The sequence below is a fragment of the Pongo pygmaeus genome, chromosome 1 (assembly GCF_028885625.2).
Source record: "Pongo pygmaeus isolate AG05252 chromosome 1, NHGRI_mPonPyg2-v2.0_pri, whole genome shotgun sequence".
Lineage (NCBI taxonomy): Eukaryota > Metazoa > Chordata > Mammalia > Primates > Hominidae > Pongo > Pongo pygmaeus.
Window position 1 is genome coordinate 132857748 of NC_072373.2, and position 19575 is coordinate 132877322.

Consider the following 19575-nt stretch of genomic DNA (forward strand, 5'->3'; position numbering starts at 1 on the left):
ATCTGATTTCTTATGTTCACATGGTGAATTATTTTAAGACTATAGTAAAGTATACCCATAAGCATATACTACAAAAAAATAGGATCTCAGAGTGAGCAAAGAGGATTAAGTAAAGCATCAGTTGACTTTTATAGTCAAAAGAAAAAAAATACCCCTGTGGAGGAAATGATAATGATGTTCCTTATAATTATTGTGAGAAAAAAACACCACCAACTCTAAGAAAGTTATAACGGGCCTAATTAATGTTCAAATTGTTCCTCCTGAGAAACAGATTTTTTTAATCTAATGTAAATGGGCTTCCTAGAAAATGTTCTTGTTCATATTTAGTAGTTATTCTATACTCTTTTCTACATTGTACTAACATGCAGCACTTCAGAATAGAAAATGAAGGGGTTTTTGTTTCTGCTTTTTGGTTTTGGCTTGTTATTATTCTTACTCATACTGTACAAGTAAGAAGGTAAATTGAAAACATTGACAATTTTTGTCTAAAAGCGTGGATTTTTTCAAAACCAGAGCTATATTTCAGTTGAAGATAACTTGATTAACTTTTTAAAAATGTATGTGTTTGGTCCATGCAATAGTTGTAGAAACATATTTGTAGTTATATTAAAAGTTTTTCCTCTGTTAATGTCTATATCTAGGTCATATTCTATTGTATGGCCAGGAATTCTGGTGCCACCACTGTCTAACCATGGGGCCTGGAGCAAGTCATTTAACTTTCCTAGGACTCAGTTTCCTCACCTGTAAAATGGGGCTGAAAATTAAACCTACCTTTTAGGGTTATATTGAGGACTAAAGAAGATAATATATTTAAAAGTGCTAACAAAGTGCCTGGCCCATAAGCAGAGCCCACATCATGTTAGATATTGCATTGTTTTATTCTCATCACATAATCATTCAGCCAATTTTGACAGAAATCTCATACACAGAAATCAGTCTGTCCTATTCTGAAATGTAAAGTAACTGTATCTCCTTAAAACATAATTATTTTCATTCTTTAAAAAAATAAAATGCAGGCCAAGCATTGTGGTTCACGCCTGTAATCCCAGCATTTGGGGGGAGGCCAGGTGGGCGGATTGCTTGAGCTCAGGAGTTTGAGCAATATGGCAAAACCTCATCTCTGTAAGAATAAATAAATAAATACCAAAAACAATTACCCAAGCATGGTGGTGTGTGCCTGTAGTCCTAGCTACTCGGGAAGCTGAGGTGGGAGGATTGCTTGAGCTCAGAAGGTTGAGGCTACACTGAGTTATGATTGTGCCACTGCACTCCAGCCTGGGTGACAGAGCAAGACTCTGTCTCAAAAATAAAAGTAAAAAGCAAAATGCAAAACCCTATAACCTATAACCCCAGCTCGCCTCTTCCTCTTACAGGAGCCAAACTTCTTATAAATGTGACCTGACTGCATATCTTTAGTTCATCATCCCTCATCCATTCCTCAACCTACCAAAAAAAACCAGCATCTACTCCATTGCAGATCTCTCCTATAAAGGCAAATGTTATCCGGTATATTGCCAAGTGTTACATCCAGTCATCACTTTCAGCTCTGATATTCCTGACCTTTCTGCAGCACCTGACTTAACTCTCTTGGATCTCTTCTGCTTGGTGTCCCTCACAATCATCTTCCTTAGCCTTCCTTTTAAGTGCTAGCATTCCCAGAATTTCACACCTGGCCTTTTTTTAGGTACACGTCATGGAATCACTACCACTCCTTGCTGAGAACTCCTAGGCGTGTGTATATATATATATATATATATGTGTATATATATATATATATGTATATATGAGAGTTCTGTCTCTCTCTCTCTCTCTCTCTCTCTCTCTCTCTCTCTCCTTATCCCATTCCCCATTCTGGAACCTCCTAGTATGTTTTCAATAAATTATCTCAACCAACCTAGCAACAATGAGGTATCAGGTAGCATGCTAGGCACAAGGCTTACAATAAAATGTATTTAATCAAAGACCCAAAAGGCTTTAAGAGTCTTTGAAATAGAATCTTATTATTCTGTTTTCAGGCATTTCCTTCATTTTCATTCATGCATGACATGATTTTTCTTTGTTGGCTGCCATTGCCAGATACCCTGGTATATACTAGGTATTCAACATCTGGGAAAATAGGATAGAAATGAGTTTTTCTTTGCTCAGTTTTCTTTTAATGGTTGCCTCATTGGTTGAATTTGAAATATAAATTAGGAAGTATGTTGAATCCACGTTGTAAATTTTGAATTTGATGTAATGTTGGGCCATGTTGGTGAAGAGATTCTACAGGAAGTTGTAAATGACTCTCTGGAGTCTACATGTGATATCAAAATTGGAGGGATATCTTTGGAAATAATCAACCTAGAAGCAGTATCTAAATCCACATTCTTCAAGTTTTAACTCAAATCCCAGCCACACTCACAGAATCCCCAGGGTTTTTTTAGTGGAAGAACTTTAATTTCTCTGATTCAAACTTCCTTAACTCCAGAATTTTTGATTTTAGTTTTCTTTTCTTTTTAATCTTTTGTAATAGTCCATTCTCATGCTGCTAATAAAGATATACCCTAGGCTGGGCACAGTGGGTCACGCCTGTAATCCCAGCACTTTGGGAGGCTGAGGCGGGTGGATCACAAAGTCAAGAGATTGAGACCATCCTAGCCAGCATGGTGAAACCCCGTTCCTACTAAAAATACAAAAATTAGCTGGACATGGTGGTGTGTGCCTGTAGTCCCAGCTACTCAAGAGGCAGAGGCAGGAGAATTGCTTGAAACCGGGAGGTGGAGGTCACAGTGAGCTGAGATCACACTGCTGCACTCCAGCCTGGTGACAGGGTGAGACTCCAAAAAAAAAAAAAAAAAAAAGATATACCTGCGACTGGGTAATTTATAAAGGAAAGAGGTTTGATTGACTCACAGTTCGATATTTCTGGGGGGAGGCCTCGGGAAACTTACAATCATGGCGGAAGGGGAATCAAGGATATCCTTCATCACATGGTGGTAGGAAGAAGAAGTGCCAAGGAAAAGGGGAAAAGCCCCTTATAAAACCATCAGATTGTGTGAGAGCTCACTCATCATCATGAGAACAGCATGGAGATAACCATCCCCATGATTCAGTTACCCCCACCAGGTCCCTCCTACTGCACATGGGGATTATGGGAACTACAATTCAAGATGAGATTTGGGTGGGGACACAGCCAAACCATATCATCATTATTCATTCATTATATTTGTGGGGAGCAGACTAACCGACAAACACTGTCCTAGTCACTGCAGATAATATAGTGACCAAAATAAATGCAGTTCTTCCCTTCTGAAATTTTGGTCTAATTGGGAAGTAAGTTGTCAACTAAATAATCATGCAATAATTAGAAGTTAAAAATGTCTGATTAAAAGAAGGCCATAACCTATTCTGGGCTCCTGGAAGCCTCCTTGAAGAAGGGACATTTACCATGAGCCTGAGGAATGGTTGGTAGTTAGCCATGTGTGGAAAAGAATGGCCTTCTAGCCAGTGAGAAGGTCTTGTGAAAAGATCCTAAGGCAAAGAAAGACTATGGCATTTTTTTTGAGGAAGAAAGGAAAGACCTGGGTAACTGGATCATAGTTGACTACAAGGAGAACAATAGCAGATGAGGAGGGAGACAGAGGCAGGGGTAAGTGATGGTTGAGTTAACTGAATGAACAGCACTCCAACCTCAGTTTGACCACCTTCAGACATGAGAACTGCCTGCAGGGAGCACATGCCAATAGAGGGACAATGAGAATTTAAATGTCCTTTATTATGTTGTGCCAAATTTGACTCCTTAAGCCTAACATATAATAAACTGTACCTATTTAAAGTATACAACTTAATAAGTTTTGGAACATGTATATACCTGTGACACCATTACCATTGCAAGTTTATGAAAATGTTCATTGTCCCTGGAAATTTCCTTGTGTTCTTTGCAGTCCATTCCTCCCCACCACCCCCATCTCCAGATGGCTACTGATCCATCATGCCTCAAACAGTGCCTGGTACATAAAATAAATATTTGTTGACTCAAAGAAAAGTGAATTTGTTTGGAGAATTATCTGTTGGTTTGACACTTGGTTGACTGCTCTGTCTTTTCTAGGTATGCAGTGCCATTCAGAATCAGGATTTCACTGTGATCGAAGACTACTGCACTGGCCTCAAAGCCTTGCTTTATCTGAAAAGCATTGAAGAACTACAAGACTGGGATGGACAGAGTCCAGCTACTGTGAGTCACCAGAAAGGGAAACCAGTTCCACGTATAGCTGAACTCATGGACAAGGTATGTGCTTAAATCTCCTGTGTTATTCTTGAGAACTCAGCCTTGGTCAGTTTCTATTTCAGATCTTATTTCAGATCTTATTTCAGATCTTATTTTATAATAGATAAGATAAGATCTATTTCAGATCTTATCTTATCTCACATTCTCACTAACAAAGGAAACACAGTGCCTGGTGGATGTGATTTCTTCAGTGGACTCTTTCTGAAGGAGACTTGATTATAGCCATATGATGGGTCTGTGAGTTACCTTTTTATAAAACCAGTACAACACAAGGTTATATAAAAGGAAAAGACCAACGTTTGCAGTGTAAAGTGCCTCCAAATTCTTGCTTACTGTGGTGATGACTGGCATTCTTTCCAGTGGGAGTCTGGAGATTTCTTTATGCTTTCTGGAAATTATAACATTACTTTTCTATTTTCAAGACCATCAAATCACTGTAGTCTTGAATAATATAAGGAAGTTTTTAAAATTAAAATCTAATCAGTATCTTTTGTAACTCCTTCTGCTGTGTGGTTAAACCGGGGCTCAAAAGGTTATGTCCCAACTTTCTCACTAACTGCTATTTTCCAAGAAATATACACTACATTTACATTTTCTATAATACAGTGATTTTAGCAACACTGCTAAAACAACATTCAGCATTTTGCCTTTGTATTTCCTTTGTATTATTCTAAATAGATAACCATTGTCAGAAGACATTTCTCGAGCCCTCAATGAGGGGAGGAAAAAATTATAATTCTTAGTCTTTTCAGCTTGTCACTACATCAATAATTAACTTTAAAAAAAAGAGAGGCAGTATAAAAAGATTCTTTAAGGAAGCATTTAATAATTCAAATGATTCTTAACTTGAAGCAGGTCACATGAAAAAGAATGGAAAACAAAAGCCCTGGGTACTCTGCCTTGGATGACTGGGTTAGGGACTCAGAAAGAATAAGAGAAACATCATATAATTGACTTATATTTGGCTAGTTTTAGTAGAAAATATTACTGTCCCTCTCCTAACAGATAGCCAAAAGAAAACCCTTCTTCAAGAGTAATGTGTATGATTGCAAGTCCAGTAATGAAAAAAGAAAAGGAGGAAAGAAATAAAATCTTACAATGTGGGTTCCAGGAAAATGTCATGATGAATGACTCCATGAGTGGCAATCAAACAGAAAGACTGTGACATTAATATTTATAATATTGTAATTAGCAAGATAGTGCCTAAGCAGCATTATTAGTGTAACTAATCATATTATCATAAACTGACTCTGCAGTATTTAGACAGTGTTCTTGCCTTTATCAATGACTATCAATATCCTAAGGTTGTTTATAACTAAAAAAATTCACAAATGACTTTACATTCATTCAATGTAAATATCTCAAGGAAATTGTCTCTGACATGATAGGTTATGACCATCTATAAAATCATTGTCTCAAATTTGGGTGATTGCCATGTGAGCTGAAATGGAAGTAGCTGCATTGCACTGTCATGTTTTGTCTTTAAAGGATTTTCACACTCATTTCAAAACTTACATATTCAAATAAAAGATGGGTAATGATGAAGACAACTTGTGTCAATGACATAAATGGAAACTGATTTGGTAATAGTTTGAATCGAGATTCAGACTTTATTTTGTTAAGCTCAGCTTTCATCAAAATCGTAAGTGTAATTTTCGGCATTATCATTCGTTTAAAAAAAGGAAGATTTTTCTATGTGATTATATTAGTGATTCATTTCTCAACACTAACTTGAGGAATAAGCAGATGGTCTGGTAATAGATTTGTGCTTCTGGATTCTCCAGTGCAGGCTGACATGACTAAAACAATAGGTGATTATCCCTTTAGATTTATATCCCCAGTAGTGAATCAAAGTACTCTGGATCTAGGGTACAGGTGGTTTCCTAATCGTTCTTTCTTTTTTTTTTTTTTTGTCCTATAATTTTTTTATTTTTCTTTTTATTTTTTTATATTTTTTATTATACTTTAAGTTCTAGGGTACGTGTGCATCATTCTCAGCAAACTAATCGTTCTTTCTTAATGCTGCTGCTTTTGTGTGTGTGTGTTTGTATGTACGTGTGTGTGTGTATGTATGTGTGTGTGTGTCTTTGCAAATAACTCACATTGTCCTATCATTAGCCAAAGAATAGTATGCTGGTCCCCACAGTGTCCGCATACTATAGGGAGATGAGAGAAAATGTAGACCCTTTGTAGAAAGACACTCTAGAAGTATCTGGCTTCTTTACACAGGAAAATTTTGTTTGGAAAGTACAATTGCTACTCTGATATTCACTCATAGGTCAGGCTAGAATAAACCAGAATAGATATTTAGAAGAAACCCATTACAGTGCAGTGTTTGACAATGGAGAGAAAATGAGACTTGGGCTATGGAAACAAGGATTTGGCCAAGTATGTCATGTTATCTTTCAAATAATTAGCATATTAATATACTCTCCTTATGCTTACCTTACTTATTAACTGATCAAACTGCCTAAGCAGCGTTTCTTCAGGTGGCTGTTGAAGGGCAGGTAGTTGGGTGCTAGTACACTTACGGTGCAAGCCATTTAAATCTGTGTCTGCAAGAAGAGCAAATTCCTGAGAAGAACAGTCATCAGCTTTGGCACAACACAGAGCTATTGATGTCAAACTCTTGGTGCTTAAAAACCATGCAGCATGCTTGTGAGAAATGTAGGTTCTCAGGCCCCACCAGCATTGATCCTGAGTTAGCGGGTAAGAGGTGTGTTGAGAATCTGCATTTTAACATCATAATTCTCGTGGAGGGATCCAAGAATCTGCATTGCCAAAAGGGATGAAAAAGAGAATAGCAATAGAACAGCGAGAGACTGAGAAGTCAGCAATGAGCAGAACACAAGCTTCTCTTGATGGAGAAAGTAAACACTAAATAATTTTGAGCTGAAAAAGAAGTGAAATAAAAGAGGCAGGAGAGGAATGCCAGAGAAGGATCACACTAGGTTCCAAATGGGCAGAGGCTGGAAATACCCAATGAAGAAACTGCATGTAGGACAGCAGTTATTAGCAAATAGTAAGACTGCTGGATTTATGTGAAGCTTCCTTATTAGCTAGACAACTTGGGCAAGTTACTCAATCTCTCTAAACCTTTTTATAAAACTGTACAATGAAAATAATTACAATACAGTTCCATAATCCCTCATTAACAATTCTGAAATCCAAAACATACTGAAACCAAACGGTTTTACATAATTCATTCAGCAGAAAACCTGGCCTAATGTGAGACTTGCTATAATTTTTATTCCTCTCAGAGAACATCAGATTAACGTGTTTGATTCCAGGTTGCTACCCCACACCTTGCTGGGGCTGGAGAGGGAGTGTTTATTAAAAGTAGGTGTATGTACGATTTTACATTTCTAAAATCCAAAAGATATTTCTAAATCCATACATCTGGCTCCAAAGGTTTTAACTATGGGCTTGTGAGGATTACCAAAATGAAAATATAATTGCAAATATAACTTTATCCAGAAATTCATCTATACAGTTGGAGGCAATGTATATATTTTAGTGATTTTAGAAAATAAAATATTACTATTTGGCACTTTTAATTATGGGAAATAAGAGTTATGTTGACATTCTTGGTTAAGAAACATGAGAGAAATTGGACAGTCCAATATTTGAACAGCAAATTTTGCAACTGGAAAAGCATGAAAGAAAATGTCTTCACTTTTTGGGGCTTGGGATGAGAACAGAACTCCTAAATACCAGTCATGAAAGAAAAACAGCAGAGGCCAAAAACTAATGATCACTTGGGATCTGCATGCATTTCCACATGCTGTTCCCGACATCTGGAATGGCCTTCCAGTTCTCAAGCGTCACTTTCTCTTTGAGCTATTCCCTGACCTTTGCAATAGAATTAATGTCTCCTTCCTTTTTGAACCTTAGTTGTAACCAGTATCACATCGCAGTTGTATTTTTGTAAGTCTGCTTCCTTTACTAGAAAATAACCTCACTTTTCTTATCCATCTTTGTATCTCAGTTCTCTAGACATGCACTGAACATGGTAATGCCTTAATAAATGTTGATTGAAGAAGTGAACTAATGACTGAATGAATGTTGAAAGAAAAAAAGCTTATTGGTAACATTAAGAATTAGTAGTCACTTGACTTACCAAGCCATTACTTTTTCCATTACATCAGAAAAGAAAAGAATGTGTAAAGAAATAACCTTTGAACTTAAAGTTCCTTTTTATTTGTGAATCTAGTTTGATAAAAATAACATGGAAAAAGCCAGAATAGAAGGAGTGAGATAGACAGGTGAGCAACCTTTATGCCTTCTTGACTTGGCAAAATATGCCTAGATTATAAGCTTCTTGATGGCCTAGAACACAGACTGTATGCCAGTGCCTAATGCAATGTCTACCATGCAGGAGTAATGGCATGGTAGCTGAATTGAACATACTGATCAATCATTAATATATTTTTAGGATCTACCTTAAATGTCACTTCTTTTGTGAGTCTGTCTGTGACCCTCTTCCTTGGCCTCCAAGAAAGTCAAATCACTCCTTTTTGTTTTCTTACAGCCCATGGTTCCTATAACTAATATTGCAAGTACTGCATTTTCTTTTAATTGTATATCTTCTTGTCCAGTGCTGCAGGTCATTACAAGCATTTTGAAGGAAAGATAATATCTAATTCATACTGGAGTTTGCCAGCACCTAGCACAATGCTACATGTTTATAGAATTAAATTGCATGAATTATCTGTTGTGTCCTTATTTAGGAGGAAAAAAGAAAGCCAATGTACAATTAAAATTCCAGCTAGATCCTTTTAAGAACAGCACAGTCATTTTAGAAGAAAACAATAAACCTGCCAAATTACTGTACTTTCAGTAGGTTTTAAAAAGTGATGAAATACATATTGGTGATATTAATAAATGAACATAATCTGTGCTCATTAAAAGGCTCTCATTAGGATAAAATCAGAAATGCTGTCATGGTGGTTGTACAGCAACTCTGAAAACAGGGATTTGTTTTGATAATAGAAACCAAAATTGTATCCATATGACCAGGTACATCATTCTCAGTTATTGATAAAACAATTCTAAAATTCATATGGAGCCAAAAAAGAGTCCAAATAGCCAAAGCAAATTTGACAAAAAGAACAAAGCTGGAGTCATCACATTACCTGACCTCAAATTATACAATTAGGCTGTAGTAACAAAAACAGCATGGTACTGGTACAAAAATAGACACATGGATCAATGGAACAGAATAAAGAACCCAGAAAGAAAGCCACATATCTACAGTCAACTGACCTTTGACAAATTTGACAAAAAGCATACACTAGGACAAGGACACTGTTTTCAATAAATAGTGCTGGGATGATTGGATTGCCATATGCATAAAAATTGAATTATACTTCTACCTCTAACCATATTTAAAAATCCCCTCAAAATGCATCAAAGACTTAAATGTAAGATCTAAAACTATAAAAATACTAGAAAAAAATCTAAGGAAAACTCTTCTGGACATTAATGTAGGCAAAAATATTTATGACAAAGACCTCAAAAGCAAATGCAACAAAACCAAAAATAGACAAATGGGACTTAAAATAAAAAACCTCTGCACAGCAAATGAAATAATCGAGATAACAGAAGGCCTACAGAATAGGAGAAAATATATTCAAACTGCATATCCAACCGGGACTGTCACCCAGAATATACAAAGAACTCAAACAACTCAACAACAACAACAAACAAGTAACCCCTATTAAAAAGTACGCCAAGGACTTGAACAGACATTTTTCAAAAGAAGACAAACCCCATCAAGCATATAAAAAACTGTTCAACATCACTAATCATCAGAGAAATGTAAATTAAAACCACAATGAGATATTATCTTATACCAGTCAGAATGGCTCTTATTAAAAAGTCAAAAAATAACAGATGTAGGTGAGGATGTGGGGAAAAAAAGGGAATATTTATACATTTTTGGTGGGAATATAAATTAGTTCAAACCCTGTGGAAAAGAGTATAGAGATTTCTCAGAGAACTGAAAATAAAACTACCATTCACCTCAGCAATCCTACTACTGGGTTTATATCCAAAGGAAAAGACATCATTACATCAAAAAGATACTTACATTCATATGTTTATGGCAGCACTATTCATGATAGCAAAGATATGGAATAAAGCTAAATGTACTTTGACAGATAATAAAGAAAATGTAGAATACTATTCAGCCATAAAAAAAGAATGAAATGTATTTTATAGCAACATGGATGGATCTGGAAGTCATTTTCTTCTTTTTTTATTTTTTTAATTTATTTTTGTTTATTTATTTGAGACACAGTCTTGCTCTGTCACCCAGGCTGGAGTGCAGTGGCATGTTCTCGGCTCACTGCAACCCTGCCTCTCAGGTTCAAGCGATTCTCATGCCTCAGCCTCCCCAGTAGCTGGGATTACAGGCGTCTGCCACCACGCCCAGCTAATTTTTGTATTTTTAGTACAGACAGCGTTCCTCCAGGTTGGCCAAGCTGGTCTCGAACTCCTGACCTCAAGTGATCCACTCACCTCAGCCTCCCAAAGTTCTGGGCTTACCAGCATGAGCCACTGCGCCCTCTGGAGGCCATTATTTTAAGTGAAACAACTCAGAAAAAGAAAGTCTGCATGTTCCCACTTGTGAGTGGAAGTTAATTAATGTGTACACATGCACATAGAGTGTGGAATAATAATCATTGGAGTCTCAAAATGGTGGGAGGGTAGAAGCAGGCTGTAGGATGAGGAATTGTGTAGAAGCAGGATATGGGATGAGGAATTGCTTAATGGGTACAATGTACATTACTCGTGTGATGGTGACACTAAAAGCTCAAACTTCACCGCTATGCAATATATCCATGTAACAAAACTGCACTTGTACCCCTTAAATTTATACTAATGAAAAAAACTGAAATAACACAATTTCATAAAACTATTGCTATTTGGTTGTGGTAATATTATATGTAGATGTCTAATTATCTATTTTTTTCTTTTCTGGCAAGTTATTCAACACAGAGAATAAAGCAGTGTCCAAAGAAATGTATAAATGTCAACAGCAAGACCCTTACCAAATGCATAATGACAGTTTCACCAAGAGGATACTATAATTTCCTATTTACAACTTTAAAAGTTTTGTATCTTCTATGCCACTTATTTTTCCTTATTGAAATATAAATTACTTAGAGGAAAAATACAGAGGTCTTAAATGAACCATTTGACAAGTTGTGACAAACACATATATCCATGAAATCCTCACCTCTGCCAAAGCATGCAACATTGCCAACACCTTAGAAGATGCCTTGTGCACTTTTCCAGCCATTACCTCTTCCTTTACCACCACCAGAAGCAAACACCATCTAGCACCTGTCACCATAGATTAGTTTGTTCATGTTTTTTAGCATTCACATAAATGGAATTCTACAGAATATGTATTTTTGTGTGTGTTGCAACTTTCACTCACTGCAATATTGCAGAGATTTTTTCATATTATTGTAGGTATTAGTTCATTTTTGTTGGTAAATAATACTATATTTTATTAAAATACCACAATTTATTTACTCTAAATTATATTTAGGCTGTTTTCACTTTTTTGGTGTTATAAATATTTTTGCTATAAACATACTTGCATAACTCTTTATGTGAACATGTTTTCATTTCTCTTGGCTAGTACATAGGAGTATAATTTCTCAGTCATAAGGTGGATGCATAAGTTTTACAAGAAACTTCCAAACAGAGTTCCAAAGTGGCTTTACTATTTCACAGTCCTACCAGCTGTGGGTGAGTGTTTGGTTCTTCTATGTTCCAGCCACCTTTTGATATTCTCAGTCTTTTTAGTTTCAGCTATTCTAGTACATGTGTTGATATCTCATTGTGATTTTAATTTTCTTCTCCCTAATAAGATGATGTTAACACTTCTTTATGTTCTTATTGGCCATCCATGTATCTTCCTCTGTGAACTGTCTATTCAAATATTTTGTCCATTTTTTAGTTTTTTAATTGAGTTTTTGGAGTTCTTAATCATTCTAGTTATAAGTCGTTAGATCAGCAAAAGCATTTGACAAAATCCAACATCCAATCATAATAATGGCCTTCAGCAATTCATTAACAGAAGGAAACGTCTACAAAAATTCTATAGCTAGTATCATACTTAATGTTGAAAGGATAAATTATTTTCTCTTAAGATCAAGAGCTGGGCAAGAATGTCCATTCTTTCTACTTCTATTCAATATTGTACTGGAAGTCCTAACCAGTGCAATAAGGTCATAAAAATAAATAAATGATATTTAGATTGGAAAAAAATGGGCTTACACTGTCTTTATTTGCAGATGGTAAGATTATGTGCATAGAAAATCCTAAAGAACCTATAAATACACTATTAAAATAATAAGTGAATTTAACAAAGTTTCATAATACAAAAACAATATACAAAAATTGTTCTGTTTCTACATGAACAATTGGAACAATGAACTGGAAATTAAAATTTTAAAATGTCATTTACAATGGCATGTAAAAACTATAAAATACTTAAGAACAAATTAAAATATATGTAGTATCTGCACTGAAAGAAGAATTGCTTTCACAGCCGCGTGGATACATGCAGCCAACAAGCGTATGAAAAAAAGCTCAGTGTCACTGATCATTAGAGAAATGCAAATAAAAGCACACTGAACTACCATCTCTCACCAATCAGAATGGGTATTAATAAAAACTCAAAAAATAATAGATGCTGGTGAGGTTGCAGAGAAAACAGAATGCCTATACACTGTCAATGGAAGTGCAAATTAGTTCAACCATTGTAGAAAGCAGTGTGTTGATTTCTCAAAGAGCAAAAAAAAAAAAAAGAACTGCTATTCTACCCAGCAATCCCATTGCTGAATATATACCCAAAGGAACATAAATCATTCTATCATAAAGACACATGAACACATATGTTTATTGCAGCACTATTCACAATAGCAAAGACATTAAATCAACCTAAATGGCCATCAGTGACAGATTGGATAAAGAAAATGTGGTACATATACACCATGGAATACTATGCAGCCATAAAAAGGAATGAGACTGTGTCTTTTATGGGAACATGGATGGAGCTGGAGGCCATTATCTTTAGCAAACTAATGCGGGAACAGAAAACTAAACACTCCATTTTCTCACTCATAAGTGGGAGCTAAATAATGAGAATACATGGACACAAAATAGGGAACAACAAACACTGGGGCCTACTTGAGGACGGAAGGTGCAAGGAGGGGGAGGATCAGGAAAAAAATAACTACTGGGTACTAGGCTTAATACCTGAGTGACAAAGTAACCTGTATAATGAACCCCCATGACACAAGTTTACCTTTATTACAAACCTGCATATGTACCCTTGCATCTAAAATAAAAGTTAAGAAGAACTGCTGAAGAAAAATGAGAGAAGACTTAAAACAATGGTAAGGTATATTAAGATGTTATATCTCCCTGGATTGACCTGTATATACATCATAATCCCAATCAAACTCCCAACATGTGTTTTTTAGAAGTTGACAAGCTATGCTAAAATTTACACTGGAATTCAGACAAACTAGACTAGCCAAAACAATCTTGAAAAAGGAGAACAAAGTGGGAAGAGGGAGAATTTGTACTATCTGCCTTCAAGATTTTCTATAAATCTACAGTAATCAAGCCAGTGTGTTTGAGTGTCAGGGTAGACAAATAGATCAATGGAATGGAAAGTCCAGAAATAGACCCACACATATACACTCAATTGATTTTTGACAGAGGTGCAAAAGCAATCCAATGGAGAAAAGAAAGCCCTTTCAACAAATAGTACTGGAATTATTGGATACCTATATTAAAAAATGAACCTCATGTCTACCTCACACAGGACAGAAAAGTAATTTTAAATATATGATATAAAAAAGTAAACGGTAAGGTAAGACTATAAGATTTTCTTTTTAGAGTTTTAGATTCACAGCAAAATTGAACAGAAGGCATATACTCCTTGCCTTCAAACTGTACATTTTTAAAAGAAAACATTAAGTAAATATCTTTATAACCTTGGGGAAAGGAAAAATGTCTTGGACAGGATACCAAAAAAACACTAACCATACAAGAAAAAATAGATGAATTATGCTTCATCGCAATTAACTTATACTCATCAAAAGATACAATTAAGAAAATGGAAATGCAAGTCACAGATTGGGAGAAAATATTCCTATACTTGTATCTCATGAAGAACTTGTGCCCAGAATAAATGTATATAATATTTTCAAAATGTAAACTGTAATAATTAGAAAATTTAATTTTATTGATGAGTATATAGAATCTTAAAATGGAAAATCTATAATAAGGACCTGCTGGTAGGCTCTTGCAGCTTACTCCTGTCCATCTATGATAACATTTTTGGGGGACTTTTTTATACTGTAATGACCATTCTTGGAGCTAACCCAGAAAAGAGGAGAAGGGAAGGGAATGAAAGCCATTTTTCTTCAAGTTCATTGTATGGCCCTGTACTTCTTGTCCATGTTATCTTCTCCCATTGCAGCTTTGTCCCCACAGTTATTCTCCCTGGGACTGCCAGACAGTTACATTATGTTGTTAGAAAAGTTCCAGATGATATTTACATTTCTGTCAGTTACTTGGGTAATGATTGATATAAAATATATTATAGAGGTCACTTTCTATGATTGTAGTCAGATCACATGAGGCTAAATATTTTTTATTGTTTTAGTTCATTTCATAGGGCATGAGGAAGGAAAATAAAAAACAAAACACCAGTCCCTGAAAGTTCAAACGTTCAAAATTATCAGATCAGAATGTACTGCATAAATGTTATGAAGACTTAATCTACATCTCAATATCGTCAGATGGTTTGAGTGATATCTTAAGTAGAATGCTGGAGTGTCAAGTATCCTGTAAAAATAAGACACCTGTTTTATAAATGGTGATTATTCCTCCTTAGAAGCAAAAAATGTTGGATAAAAATTTGATAGCCCCATCTTGTTCTGAGCTTCTGATCATCTCATCAGTGTGTGATGATCCCACAAATAAGTCAATGTGCTGTAGTCAAAAGCTTACCACAGAAGAGAGAGTGCTTGAAACCCAGCAGGTCTGAGTTTAAATCCAGGCATGATGCCTTACTACTGGGTGAGCTTGGAACAGCTACATGGATCCCACAATCCTCCATTTATGTAAAGGCAAACTGAGATGATGATAGCTATTTTGCAGTACTTTGTAAAGATTAGAAATCATATATGTACACAGAAGTCTTCTGTGATAAAAAAGAGAAATCCTCTATCTAAAGTGTATAGCATGTAGTTGTAAGCAATCAATACATGGTGGTTGTTATTATAACTATTCGTAACATGGAGAGGCATAGATAGATAGGCAATTTGGGGTAATACTGAATATGTGATATATCCATTTCCAAAATATATGGGTAATATTGGGGTAGATAGAAACATTTGAGCAATACTTTATGAGTTGATTTCTTCTCTCCTTTGTGTAGATTTTTCAGATGGTACTTACAAATTGTTTTTAGAAGTTACCTTAACCTATTGACACCATGATTTTACTAGCTTAGTTTTGTTTGATCTGGTCAAAAGCTAGCATCTTTGTCTTTTGAAGCACCTCCTATCCCAAAAAGCTTCTAAATAATTCAGAAGTGTTCACTTTCCAGGTAAAATGGAGATAAATTAACTAACTTCAAGTTTGGGCAGTAAATTGTCATGAGTAGTCCGTCATTCTTCCTAAAATAGGCAGAAGGGAGGTGTCTACTGCTGTTGCCAAAAGTTAACATCTGAATTTAACGTGAACCATTAGGAGAGGGGCTGATAAGAGTCCCTCAAGTTAAGGGAAGAGGTAGTTTTGCATTGCTTATAACCAGAATAGTTTGTGAAGTCCTGTAAGCCTCCCCAACTTCGTTTCTCTCATCCCAGAGGTAAGTTGGTTCATTTTACAAGGCAACTCTAATCATTTGGTAGTAACTGCTGGGAGCCCTGTATAGAGGAAGCTCGTGATTCAAAGCCTAGCCCAGCAGAGGTGTGTGATCAATTGTCAGTGCCTGCGTGGAAATTGAGATATAGGATGAGATAGTACAGAACATGGATTTCCACTTCCATGTCTGAGTGTGGAGTACCAACAGGTCACCAGTTCTAGAATGTGGGCAGCAATGTGCTTTTTGAATCTGTAGCCACTACATCTGCCTTATCACAATCCACCATTGCATGCCTGAAGTAAAATGTAAACTATACTACATTTTCATTGTGTTGTCATTCTCCCATAAGTTCCTTTCTTTTGTCCATCGTGCTTATACAAATTATGATTCTCCATTTCTCCTTACTACATCAAATTGCCAAACACAAGTGCAGTTACTTCTTTTGTCACATTCATGGGTGTGGTTAGGTATAATTCCTCATACTTCATTGAATATAACTAATCAGAATGTACCTTATTTAATTGTATACTTAAAACTTGTATGAAAATGCTTTTCATATTCAACATAAGTTGTCCACATTAATTCTGATGTTGCTTTTAAACCATGAAAAAAAATGAGGATTGTTCTTGTTCTGGGTGGAGATTGAGGTTTTAAAAAGAAATCATTACTATGTCCATGTAAGTTATAACTTGAATTCAAATTCTAGCCTTGAATTCATGCCATACTTCTATGATCTCTACAAAATCAGTGGACATTTATAGCAAACCAGTTAACTTTGTTCCAAATCCTCATTTTATGGAGTAAGGAAAATACCTCTCTGCAATTTTGAGCTATGCCCCTGATACTCTTCCTGAGAAAAACATGTATTTGTTATATCTCCCGTTAAGCCCATCTGCTCACTTGAATAAAGGGAATATTAGTTTGAAGATATAATTTTCTGGTAATTATAGGAGACAAAGGAGTCATTTTCATAATGTAAAGAGTCAACAGAAATTATAATTATATTGAGCTTTATGCCAATTTGTCCTCATCTAAGATTTCAGGGGAAAAAATTGAAATGTCTGCTGTTTGGAATAATAAAAGGGGATTTAATTTACCAAAAAAAAAAGTCAAACAAAACAAACCATAATTAAATTTATTTTTAGCTTCAAGATGATATGGATATTGAACAGCGTTACCAAAACCCTGGGAGCTTAGGAAGGATAGGTGAGGATATCTTCAGTTGCCCTGAATAATTGGCAGTCTCACACTTAACCAAATCAGTTTAGACAGTCAGATGAAATATCCATCTCCTTTCCTTTTCTTCTTAGAAACCTGGTTACTGTGTTTGGTTACCCATATTGATCTAGTTAACCACCTAATTATCAAATATCCACTCTATTTTATGCTGTATAATCTTAAAAAGCAATGTTTTTGTAGCTCAAATCCATGCCCTATAATAGTTCTGTGCTTCATAGTCACAGGTGACCCCTCGAAATGTGTCTGAGAAGACGTGACTACAACGTGCACAGAAAATGTGACTAATGCTGCACTGAGAAGCCTTTGATTTGCAGCTTCAGGCACTGTTTGTGAAGTGCCTCATAGACTGGAAGTGCCCTGAAACCTTCACTCCCAGCCCCTTACACCATGCTGGCCAGTCTGCTGTGGATTGTTTTCACTGTCAAGACCATACCTTTTGAGGATTTGTTGCCATACATCTTTAAAGCATTTCGCTTGTCTTCCCTACTTATCAATTTTATCCCATTTCATCTCAAACCGTAGAGCCTTTTCTAGGTCCTGTGCTGTCTGTTAGTCTCTTCATTTGCTCAGCCCAGCCCAGCTGAGCTGAAGAATGTCACCCACCCATCATCAGGCTATCAATCTGAGCATCTTTCAAACCCTAAATATTACCAAGTCTTTATTTCCACTTAATGTAGGTCCCAAGTGAAACAAAAAAGGCAAACACATAGCATTTGTGGTAATCCAGTCCTCCTAGGAAAATAAAATTATTCCTGTGCTACTGTATATAATCTTTATTGAGATATAGAGTAAGGCTGGAATGGCATCTGACTTTGCATGCTTTTGGCCTTTGTGGTAGATATTGCTAGTGCTCACTAATATTTTTTATTCTTTGTCCCCTCTGGTTTTATAAGAGAGGCAAACCTCCCTGCCCCTTGGATGTTCCATATGAGTGAGTGACTTACTTTAGTCAATGAAATGTGAGCAAAGTGTGATGTATGACTCTTTTGGCTGGAAGCATTTAAGCACTAGCACTCAATTCTCCCTACTCCCTTCCTCTGCCACGATGAACACTGAAGTCTCATGCTGAGATGGTGGCAACATAAAATGGATGGCCTAGATGGTCAGATACCACGTATTAGCACAGCTAGAGACACAGCAGACTTTTTCTGAGTAAGAAAGGAACTTTAATTTTGTTAAGCCACTGAGATTTAAGGGTCTATTATTACCACAGTGCAACCAGCCTATGAGGATTAATATAGAATTCCAGATAACTTGTAACTGTTTCCAAAGGGGTAGCTGGCTCTTTAGCCCTGTGAAAAATTATGAAATGGAAAAGTTCATTTATATGGTTAGATTTTGTGTCCCCACCCAAATCTCATCTTGAATTGTAATCCCCATAATCCCCATGTATCAAGGGTGGAACCTGGTGAGAGGTGATTGGATCATGGGGGCAGTTTCCTCCATGCTGTCCTCGTGAGAGTGAGTGAGTTCTCACGAGATCTGATAGTTTTATAAGGGGCTCTTCCCTCTTCACTCATCTCTTGCCTGCCACCATGTAAGATAAGTCTTTGCTTCCCTCTCGCCTTTTGCCACGATTCTAAGTTTCCTGAGACCTCCCCAGCAGTGCAGAATTGTGAGTCAACTAAACTTCTTTTATAAATTACCCAGTCTCTGTTATGTCTTTATAGCAGTGTGAGAATGGACTAATACACTCATTTTTTTGTGTTCTTCACTTCCTTTTCTGCACTCCTTCCCATCTGCAAGTAGCTAGTGCTGTAGTGCAGTTTCCCATTATATCACTCCACTAGTAGTCTGACCTCTCCTGTCAGAGTGCTCCAGGCTACCACATAGCCTTTCTTTCCGTAACATATAGCTAAGATGTTTATTCCCCCATTGTGCCTATGCTATGGTCTGAATGTTTGTGTCCCCTCAAAATTCATGTTAAAATCTTAACTACCAAGGTGATGCTATTAGAAGGTGGGGCCTTTGGAAGGCAATAAAATTAGCGTCCTTATAAAAGGGACCCCAGAGAGATCCCTTGCCCCTTCCACCATGTGAAGATACAGTGAGAAGGTGCCATCTGTATGGAAGCAGGCCATCCCCAGATACCAAATCTCCCAGCATCTCAATCTTGAACTTCCCAGTGTCCAGAATGGTGAGAAATAAATGTTTGTTGTTTATA

The 19575-nt window shown here is 36.3% G+C and overlaps 1 protein-coding gene across 4 annotated transcripts in view; it reads left to right on the forward strand.

Moving 5' to 3' along the window:
* The window catches only part of DPYD (dihydropyrimidine dehydrogenase), an 844474-nt gene that overhangs the window by 727735 nt on the left and 97164 nt on the right, over positions 1 to 19575 (forward strand). For all 4 annotated transcript variants that reach the window (XM_054437947.2, XM_063652706.1, XM_063652704.1 and 1 more), the window contains one exon: positions 4088 to 4267. In XM_054437947.2, the coding sequence (XP_054293922.1) occupies positions 4088 to 4267 (180 nt within the window). The remainder of the gene's footprint in view (positions 1 to 4087; positions 4268 to 19575) is intronic.